The following is an 11,004-nucleotide window of genomic DNA, read 5'->3' on the forward strand; positions in this document are numbered from 1 at the left end:
TGCAGGATTTCAGTCCTTCACGGCGTAGTGTGTTACCAATTGTTTTCTTGGTGACTATGGTCCCAGCTGCCTTGAGATCATTGACAAGATCCTCCTGTGTAGTTCTGGGCTGATTCCTCACCGTTCTCATGATCATTGCAACTCCACGAGGTGAGATCTTGCATGGAGCCCCAGGCTGAGGGAGATTGACAGTTATTTTGTCATTCTTCTATTTGCGAATAATTGCATCAACTGTTGTCACCTTCTCACCAAGCTGCTTGGCGATGGTCTTGTAGCCCATTCCAGCCTTGTGTAGGTCTACAATCTTGTCCCTGACATCCTTGGAGAGCTCTTTGGTCTTGGCCATGGTGGAGAGTTTGGAATCTGATTGATTGATTGCTTCTGTGGACAGGTGTCTTTTATACAGGTAACAAGCTGAGATTAGGAGCACTCCCTTTAAGAGTGTGCTCCTAATCTCAGCTCGTTACCTGTATAAAAGACACCTGGGAGCCAGAAATCTTTCTGATTGAGAGGGGGTCAAATACTTATTTCCCTCATTTGAATGCAAATCAATTTATAACATTTTTGACATGCGTTTCTCTGGATTTTTTGGTTGTTATTCTGTCTCTCACTGTTCAAATAAACCTACCATTAAAATTATAGACTGATAATTTCTTTGTCAGTGGGCAAACGTACAAAATCAGCAGGGGATCAAATACTTTTTTCCCTCACTGTAATTGTATGCTGTAGCGTTAAGATTTCCCTTCAGGGGGCCTGAACCATGAAAAACAGCCCCAGACCATTATTCCTCCTCCACCAAACTTTACAGTTGGCACTATGCATTGGGGCAGGTAGCGTTCTCCTGGTGTCCTCCAAACCCAGATTTGTCCGTCGAACTGCCAGATGGTGAAGCGTGATTCATCACTCCAGAGAACGCGTTTCCACTGCTCCAGAGTCCAATGGCGGTGAGCTTTACACCAATCCAGCCGATGCTTGGCATTGCGCATGGTGATCTTAGACTTGTGTACGGCTGCTCGGCCATGGAAACCCATTTCATGTAGCTCCCGACGAACAGTTCTTGTTCTGACTTTGCTTCCAGAGGCAGTTTGGAACTCGGTAGTGAGTGTTGCAAACGAGGACAGACCATTTTGACGCGCTACGCACTTCAGCATTTGGCGGTCCCGTTCTGTGAGCTTGTGTGGCCTACCACTTCGCTGAGCCGTTGTTGCACCTAGATGTTTCCACTTCATAATAACAGCACTTACAGTTGACCCAGGAAGCTCTAGCAGGGCAGAAATTTGACGATCTGACTTGTTGGAAAGGTGGAATCCTATGACGGTGCACATTGAAAGTCACTGAGCTGTTCAGTAAGACCATGCTACTGCAAATGTTTGTCTATGGAGATTGCAATGCTGTGTTCTCGATTCTATACACCTGTCATCAACAGGTGTGGCTGAAATAGCCGAATCCACTAATTGGAAGAGGGTGTCCACATACTTTTTGTGTACCTCTAAAGATGTGGGTGTGGGGGGGGGTCTATTGAACCCTACTGTACTATGAATCTGTTAAACAATTAGTTACCTATCTATTCTATGTAAACAATGAAATATTGATCATCATAGTTGTATGTGTCACTGTCATTTGGTTTAATATGGTTTGTTTGTCCTTTTCTGTCCTCACCCTCTCACACACTAGTCAAAGGATGAAGTGAACAAGGTTTGTTTTTCCCTTTCACCCCCTCACCAATACAATACTGTATTCTACACCCCATTCACCCCCTCACCAATACAATACTGTATTCTACACCCCATTCACCCCCTCACCAATACAATACTGTATTCTACACCCCATTCACCCCCTCACCAATAGAATACTGTATTCTACAACACATTCACCCCCTCACCAATACAATACTGTATTCTACACCCCATTCACCCCCTCACCAATACAATACTGTATTCTACACCCCATTCACCCCCTCACCAATACAATACTGTATTCTACACCCCATTCACCCCATCACCAATACAATACTGTACTGTATTCTACACCCCATTCACCCCCTCACCAATACAATACTGTATTCTACACCCCATTCACCCCCTCACCAATACAATACTGTATTCTACACCCCATTCACCCCCTCACCAATACAATACTGTATTCTACACCCCATTCACCCCCTCACCAATACAATACTGTATTCTACACCCCATTCACCCCCTCACCAATACAATACTGTATTGTATTCTACACCCCATTCACCCCCTCACCAATACAATACTGTATTGTATTCTACACCCCATTCACCCCCTCACCAATACAATACTGTATTCTACACCCCATTCACCTCCTCACCAATACAATACTGTATTGTATTCTACACCCCATTCACCCCCTCACCAATACAATACTGTATTCTTCACCCCCTCACCAATACAATACTGTATTCTACACCCCATTCCCTCCCTCACCAATACAATACTGTATTCTACACCCCATTCACCCCCTCACCAATACAATACTGTATTCTACACCCCATTCACCCCCTCACCAATACAATACTGTATTCTACACCCCATTCACCCCCTCACCAATACAATACTGTATTCTACACCCCATTCACCCCCTCACCAATACAATACTGTATTCTACACCCCATTCACCCCCTCACCAATACAATACTGTATTGTATTCTACACCCCATTCACCCCCTCACCAATACAATACTGTATTCTACACCCCATTCATCCCCTCACCAATACAATACTGTAGTCTACACCCCATTCACCCCCTCACCAATACAATACTGTATTCTACACCCCATTCACCCCCTCACCAATACAATACTGTATTCTACACCCCATTCACCCCCTCACCAATACAATACTGTATTCTACACCCCATTCACCCCCTCACCAATACAATACTGTATTCTACACCCCATTCACCGTCTTACCAATACAATACTGTATTCTACACCCCCTCACCAATACAATACTGTATTTTCACCCCATCACCAAGACAATACTGTACTGTATTCTACACCCCATTCACCCCCTCACCAATACTGTACTGTATTCTACACCCCATTCACCCCCTCACCAATCTACTTTATTCTACATAGCAACTGACACCATTAGAAGAACATTTGATAGTGTTTTATAGTCAATCACATACAGCATAGTATTCAACATCTGGTGTCTGCTAACCTTATAACCCACTCAACTTTTTATTTTCTCCTGTCCTCTTTTCTGTTTTCTCTCTGGGTTTTTTATGTCCTTCTGGATAGATTGAAGCCACAGCAGGCATGAAGAAGGTAAGCTGTGGTAGAGACCAGGTCAGACAGGTTGAGAGACAGTGGAGAAGGTAAGCTGTGGTAGAGACCAGGTCAGACAGGTTGAGAGACAGTGGAGAACGTAAGCTGTGGTAGAGACCAGGTCAGACAGGTTGAGAGACAGTGAAGAAGGTAAGCTGTGGTAGAGACCAGGTCAGACAGGTTGAGAGACAGTGGAGAAGGTAAGCTGTGGTAGAGACCAGGTCAGACAGGTTGAGAGACAGTGAAGAAGGTAAGCTGTGGTAGAGACCAGGTCAGACAGGTTGAGAGACAGTGAAGAAGGTAAGCTGTGGTAGAGACCAGGTCAGACAGGTTGAGAGACAATGGAGAAGGTAAGCTGTGGTAGAGACCAGGTCAGACAGGTTGAGAGATAGTGGAGAAGGTAAGCTGTGGTAGAGACCAGGTCAGACAGGTTGAGAGACAGTGAAGAAGGTAAGCTGTGGTAGAGACCAGGTCAGACAGGTTGAGAGACAGTGGAGAAGGTAAGCTGTGGTAGAGACCAGGTCAGACAGGTTGAGAGATAGTGGAGAAGGTAAGCTGTGGTAGAGACCAGGTCAGACAGGTTGAGAGACAATGGAGAAGGTAAGCTGTGGTAGAGACCAGGTCAGACAGGTTGAGAGACAGTGAAGAAGGTAAGCTGTGGTAGAGACCAGGTCAGACAGGTTGAGAGACAGTGAAGAAGGTAAGCTGTGGTAGAGACCAGGTCAGACAGGTTGAGAGACAGTGAAGAAGGTAAGCTGTGGTAGAGACCAGTTGTATCTCTGTCTGCCAGTTGTACTGGTGCATAAACACACCTGAGAGTGTATTAACACATTTTGTGTTGCAGTTGAACAGTGCTCTCCTTGAGTGTTTTCCCATAGTTTTATATGTGTGTGCACGAGCGTGTGCGTGTGTGTGTGCGCGTGTGTGTGTGTGTGTGCGCGTGTGTGTGTGTGTGTGTGCGCATGTGTGTGTATGCGCGTGTGTGTGTAAACCTCTCTACCCAGATGTGTGTATTTTAGCAATTCATTCCTTTTCCGTACTCTCCGTCCTTGTAGCTCCTGCAGGGACATGTCTAACAATAGGGACATGTCTAACAATAGGGACATGTCTAACAATAGGGACATGTCTAACAATAGGGACATGTCTAACAATAGGGACATGTCTAACAATAGGGACATGTCTAACAATAGGGACATGTCTAACAATAGGGACATGTCTAACAATATGGTACTGTATCTATTGTATCCCCTGTACCTTGGTCAGGAACCACATGAATATTCAATTGTACTTTTGAGTTCATTTATTATTGTTTGTGCCTTTGCTATTACTGCGATTCTCACTGCTGCTATGACCCGCTGCTGTGACTAACAGAGGCAGAACCTGAATGGCTACAACCCGCTGCTGTGACTGAGGCAGAACCTGAATGGCTATGACCCGCTGCTGTGACTAACAGAGGCAGAACCTGAATGGCTATGACCCGCTGCTGTGACTAACAAGGCAGAACCTGAATGGCTATGACCCGCTGCTGTGACTAACAGAGGCAGAACCTGAATGGCTATGACCCGCTGCTGTGACTAACAGAGGCAGAACCTGAATGCCTAGAGTGGACGTGACTACTAAAGAAACGTACTGTATATTTATATATCCTTTAAAAAAGTACAATGCCCCCTAGCCGCACTTTACCGGTTTATGGGCCTCTGTCATCAGCCACCACACCAGCAGGTGGTGCTAGTCACATGGTGATATTATAAAAAGGTGGTGTTATATTCTACATCCTGTAAGCCACAGGGTCTCTTTCCACTCTCCTGATGTATTCTCAAGGTTTATTTAGACAGATCGGAAATGACAAGGGGACACAGAGGTAGACGGGGGAGAAAGTCGGAAGGGGTGTTCTCTGAGATTGAACCCTGGTCTCCAGCGTTGAGTCTCATATGTGTTGAGAACAGCCACAGCTCTACCACAGCAGGGTCCCTTCTTGACTGTTGAAGGGCTGGAGCAGTGAATGGACCAGTAAATGAACGAGGGTCAGGCGGATATTGTTAACAGCAGGCCTGCACTGAGGATGCCTTGCAGCCTGGTTCAATCAGCGTGCTTTGCCAGATGTCATCAGAGTGAAGTGGAGCGCCTTGGTCCCATGGCGAATAACACTCAGATCCAATGCTAGAACAGGAGCCATGGTTCAAATCAAATCAAATCGTATTTGCGACATGCGCCGAATACAACAGGTGTAGACATTACAGTGAAATGCTTACTTACAAGCCCTTAACCAACAATGCAAAGTAAAAAAATTTTTAAAAAGTGTTAAGCAAAAAAAATGTCAGCAAATAACTAAAGAGCAGCATTAAAATAAAATAACAGTAGGGAGGCTATATACAGGGGGGTACCGGTGCAGAGTCAATGTGTGGGGGCACCAGCTAGTCGAGGTAATTGAGGTCATATGTACATGTCAAATCAAATCAAATCAAATTTTATTGGTCACATGCGCCGAATACAACAGGTGCAGACATTACAGTGAAATGCTTACTTACAGCCCTTAACCAACAGTGCATTTATTTTAAACAAAAAAAGTAAGAATAAAACAACAACAAAAAAAGTGTTGAGAAAAAATGTGGGTAGAGTTAAAGTGATTATGCATAAATAATAAACAGAGTAGCAGCAGAGTCAAAAAAGGGGGACGGTGTGGGGTTGGGGGGGGCAATGCAAATTGTCCGGGTAGCCATGATTAGCTGTTCAGGAGTCTTATGGCTTGGGGTTAGAAGCTGTTGAGAAGCCTTTTGGACCTAGACTTGGCACTCCGGTACCGCTGGCTGTGCGGTAGCAGAGAGAACAGTCTATGACTAGGGTGGCTGGAGTCTTTGACATTTTTAAAGGCCTTCCTCTGACACCGCACGGTTCCCTTCTGTCAGATGATTTCTGAGGTGTGTATTGTGCAGAGGGGTTTCAGTGAGAGTCCTTCTTTATGTAAGTGGGGAGGAGAATGTGCTACACTAGAGGTTTGGTTTGTCTCCTCTTAAGGGGTATACTGGTGTAACTCAGAATAGGTCACTACTTGTGAACTGTATGTGGTGCATGTATATACTTTATTACCGGGTGAGGCAGTTACTGGGCATGTATGAGATGTGAGTCGAGCCCTAATGACAACAGGAATACTTGACTAACCTGCCATTATGTATCTCTCTTCCTCTCCCTTTCTCTCTCTCTATCTCTCTCTCTCTTCCCTCTCCTTCCCTCTCTCTCTTACTCTCTCTTCCCTCTCTGTAGCTGGATTCGGAGGCGGCGGACATCTTGAATGACCTGCAGGTCAAACTGGCCACCGTCCTGGACAACCTGAGCGCCATGTTCGGCAAGAGGTGAGCCAATCAGAAACACCCTACCACAAAATGGGGAACAAAATGTCACTTCTATGGCTGGCTTTGACTGCATGAGTGGGTATGGATGTGCGTTCAGACCCGCGAGCCACTGCAGCCCCTCATGATGAGTTCAGACCCGCGAGCCACTGAGGGCCCTCATGATGAGTTCAGACCCGCGAGCCACTGAGGGCCCTCATGATGAGTTCAGACCCGCGAGCCACTGAGGGCCCTCATGATGAGTTCAGACCCGCGAGCCACTGAGGGCCCTCATGATGAGTTCAGACCCGCGAGCCACTGAGGGCCCTCATGATGAGTTCAGACCCGCGAGCCACTGAGGGCCCTCATGATGAGTTCAGACCCGCGAGCCACTGAGGGCCCTCATGATGAGTTCAGACCCGCGAGCCACTGAGGGCCCTCATGATGAGTTCAGACCCGCGAGCCACTGAGGGCCCTCATGATGAGTTCAGACCCGCGAGCCACTGAGGGCCCTCATGATGAGTTCAGATTTTTGGTGGCTCCCAGCCCCAGGCCCAAAATTACCCATCCCTGGTCTAGAGGGTGATAGGGAGGCCAGACCTCCTCCTCTAGTCTACAGGGTGATAGGGAGGCCAGACCTCCTCCTCTAGTCTACAGGGTGATAGGTATCCCAGACCTCCTACTCTAGTCTACAGGGTGATAGGGAGGCCAGACCTCCTCCTCTAGTCTACAGGGTGATAGGGAGGCCAGACCTCCTCCTCTAGTCTACAGGGTGATAGGGAGGCCAGACCTCCTCCTCTAGTCTACAGGGTGATAGGGAGGCCAGACCTCCTCCTCTAGTCTACAGGGTGATAGGGAGGCCAGACCTCCTACTCTAGTCTACAGGGTGATAGGGAGGCCAGACCTCCTCCTCTAGTCTACAGGGTGATAGGGAGGCCAGACCTCCTACTCTAGTCTACAGGGTGATAGGGAGGCCAGACCTCCTCCTCTAGTCTACAGGGTGATAGGGAGGCCAGACCTCCTCCTCTAGTCTACAGGGTGATAGGGAGGCCAGACCTCCTACTCTAGTCTACAGGGTGATAGGGAGGCCAGACCTCCTCCTCTAGTCTACAGGGTGATAGGGAGGCCAGACCTCCTCCTCTAGTCTACAGGGTGATAGGGAGGCCAGACCTCCTACTCTAGTCTACAGGGTGATAGGGAGGCCAGACCTCCTACTCTAGTCTACAGGGTGATAGGGAGGCCAGACCTCCTACACTAGTCTACAGGGTGATAGGGAGGCCAGACCTCCTCCTCTAGTCTACAGGGTGATAGGGAGGCCAGACCTCCTACTCTAGTCTACAGGGTGATAGGGAGGCCAGACCTCCTACTCTAGTCTACAGGGTGATAGGTATCCCAGACCTCCTACTCTAGTCTACAGGGTGATAGGTATCCCAGACCTCCTCCTCTAGTCTACAGGGTGATAGGTATCCCAGACCTCCTACTCTAGTCTACAGGGTGATAGGTATCCCAGACCTCCTCCTCTAGTCTACAGGGTGATAGGGAGGCCAGACCTCCTCCTCTAGTCTACAGGGTGATAGGGAGGCCAGACCTCCTACTCTAGTCTACAGGGTGATAGGGAGGCCAGACCTCCTCCTCTAGTCTACAGGGTGATAGGGAGGCCAGACCTCCTCCTCTAGTCTACAGGGTGATAGGGAGGCCAGACCTCCTACTCTAGTCTACAGGGTGATAGGGAGGCCAGACCTCCTACTCTAGTCTACAGGGTGATAGGGAGGCCAGACCTCCTACACTAGTCTACAGGGTGATAGGGAGGCCAGACCTCCTCCTCTAGTCTACAGGGTGATAGGGAGGCCAGACCTCCTACTCTAGTCTACAGGGTGATAGGGAGGCCAGACCTCCTACTCTAGTCTACAGGGTGATAGGTATCCCAGACCTCCTACTCTAGTCTACAGGGTGATAGGTATCCCAGACCTCCTACTCTAGTCTACAGGGTGATAGGTATCTCAGACCTCCTACTCTAGTCTACAGGGTGATAGGTATCCCAGACCTCCTACTCTAGTCTACAGGGTGATAGGGAGGCCAGACCTCCTCTAGTCTACAGGGTGATAGGGAGGCCAGACCTCCTACTCTAGTCTACAGGGTGATAGGTATCCCAGACCTCCTACTCTAGTCTACAGGGTGATAGGTATCTCAGACCTCCTACTCTAGTCTACAGGGTGATAGGTATCTCAGACCTCCTACTCTAGTCTACAGGGTGATAGGTATCTCAGACCTCCTACTCTAGTCTACAGGGTGATAGGTATCCCAGACCTCCTACTCTAGTCTACAGGGTGATAGGTATCTCAGACCTACTCTAGTCTACAGGGTGATAGGTATCTCAGACCTCCTACTCTAGTCTACAGGGTGATAGGTATCCCAGACCTCCTACTCTAGTCTACAGGGTGATAGGTATCCCAGACCTCCTACTCTAGTCTACAGGGTGATAGGTATCTCAGACCTCCTACTCTAGTCTACAGGGTGATAGGTATCCCAGACCTCCTACTCTAGTCTACAGGGTGATAGGTATCCCAGACCTCCTACTCTAGTCTACAGGGTGATAGGTATCCCAGACCTCCTACTCTAGTCTACAGGGTGATAGGGAGGCCAGACCTCCTACTCTAGTCTACAGGGTGATAGGTATCTCAGACCTCCTACTCTAGTCTACAGGGTGATAGGTATCCCAGACCTCCTACTCTAGTCTACAGGGTGATAGGTATCCCAGACCTCCTACTCTAGTCTACAGGGTGATAGGTATCCCAGACCTCCTACTCTAGTCTACAGGGTGATAGGGAGGCCAGACCTCCTACTCTAGTCTACAGGGTGATAGGGAGGCCAGACCTCCTACTCTAGTCTACAGGGTGATAGGGAGGCCAGAGGTTTGAGACCAGTTGCCGGAAGGTATATATATATATACAGTATATGTGTGTGTATATATATATATATATATATATATATTGGTCTAGTCCCGGGTCAGGCATGAAAAACTGGGAACTGAACTGGCAACTGAAGAGCTGCTGGTTTCAGATCATGACTACCGTCCACTACTGTTGTCCCTTGAGAAAGTTACTATACTGCTACGGGGAGCTGCACTGCGGCTGACACTGTGCTCCTTCCTAAATGTGTCTGGGAGGATTGGGAGCAGAGTAAAATACTGATGTTCATTTCCAAGATGGACAATTGACTGGGTCCTCTATTTGTTATTAGTTTCCAGGCCCGTCTCACCGTCTGCATGCGTCAGATGGCAGAGATCCTGTACCAGATCAAAGGTCATCCCAACCGTCAAACGGCCGAGGCCGACGCTGACAACATGCTAAGGCCTCTCATGGAGTTCCTGGATGGAAAGTGAGTGGGGCTAACGCACAGGCGGACGCCATTTTGGTGCAGAGATGGGCATGTACCGGAAATGGATGCATATGCCATTTGGGCAGACAAATGGTGCAGTTTCATATCAGTGTAATTTTGGATGGTAGACCATGTTGGCTCAAGTAGTCTCTAGTTTGTCATGACAGAGCTATAGTATCTAGCACACAAGAGATTTGGTTGTGGGTTCTGAGATTATATAGTTTGAAACATGCTACTGTGACTGGGTAAAATGGTTCCAGTGTGGCTCAGTGTTTTTGTGTGTGTGTGTCTTCTCCCTATAAACCCCAGTCTAAGTCTGTTTGCTGACACCTGTGAGAAAACGGTTCTGAAGAGAATACTGAAGGATCTGTGGAAGATCGTCCTCAGCAGCTTGGAGAAGACCATCATCTTACCGCCGAGCAACGACGGCTTCGTAAGTCTGTCTGCCCTCCTCACAATACTGTATATACCAATAGTATACCAACACTACCCTCTAGACCTCCTGTTTTCATCAGACAGTCTACCAGCATCACCCTCTAGACCTCCTGTCTTCCATTAGACAGCACACCAGCATCACCCTCTAGACCTCCTGTTTTCATCAGACAGTCTACCAGCATCACCCTCTAGACCTCCTGTCTTCCATTAGACAGCACACCAGCATCACCCTCTAGACCTCCTGTCTTCCATCAGACAGTCTACCAGCATCACCCTCTAGACCTCCTGTCTTCCATCAGACAGTCTACCAGCATCACCCTCTAGACCTCCTGTCTTCCATTAGACAGCACACCAGCATCACCCTCTAGACCTCCTGTTTTCATCAGACAGTCTACCAGCATCACCCTCTAGACCTCCTGTCTTCCATCAGACAGTCTACCAACATCATCCTCTAGACCTCCTGTCTTCCATCAGACAGTCTACCAGCATCACCCTCTAGACCTCCTGTCTTCCATCAGACAGTCTACCAGCATCACCCTCTAGACCTCCTGTCTTCCATCAGACAGT

The 11,004-nt window shown here is 48.1% G+C and overlaps 1 protein-coding gene across 1 annotated transcript in view; it reads left to right on the top strand.

Moving 5' to 3' along the window:
* Positions 1-11,004, top strand: part of LOC121530978 (protein unc-13 homolog B-like) — a 133,573-nt gene that overhangs the window by 113,522 nt on the left and 9,047 nt on the right. The window contains exons 25-27 of the mRNA XM_045226981.1: positions 6,560-6,648; positions 9,865-10,002; positions 10,312-10,435. Coding sequence (XP_045082916.1) covers positions 6,560-6,648; positions 9,865-10,002; positions 10,312-10,435 — 351 coding nt within the window. The remainder of the gene's footprint in view (positions 1-6,559; positions 6,649-9,864; positions 10,003-10,311; positions 10,436-11,004) is intronic.

The sequence above is a fragment of the Coregonus clupeaformis genome, chromosome 18, assembly GCF_020615455.1.
Source record: "Coregonus clupeaformis isolate EN_2021a chromosome 18, ASM2061545v1, whole genome shotgun sequence".
Classification (NCBI taxonomy): domain Eukaryota; kingdom Metazoa; phylum Chordata; class Actinopteri; order Salmoniformes; family Salmonidae; genus Coregonus; species Coregonus clupeaformis.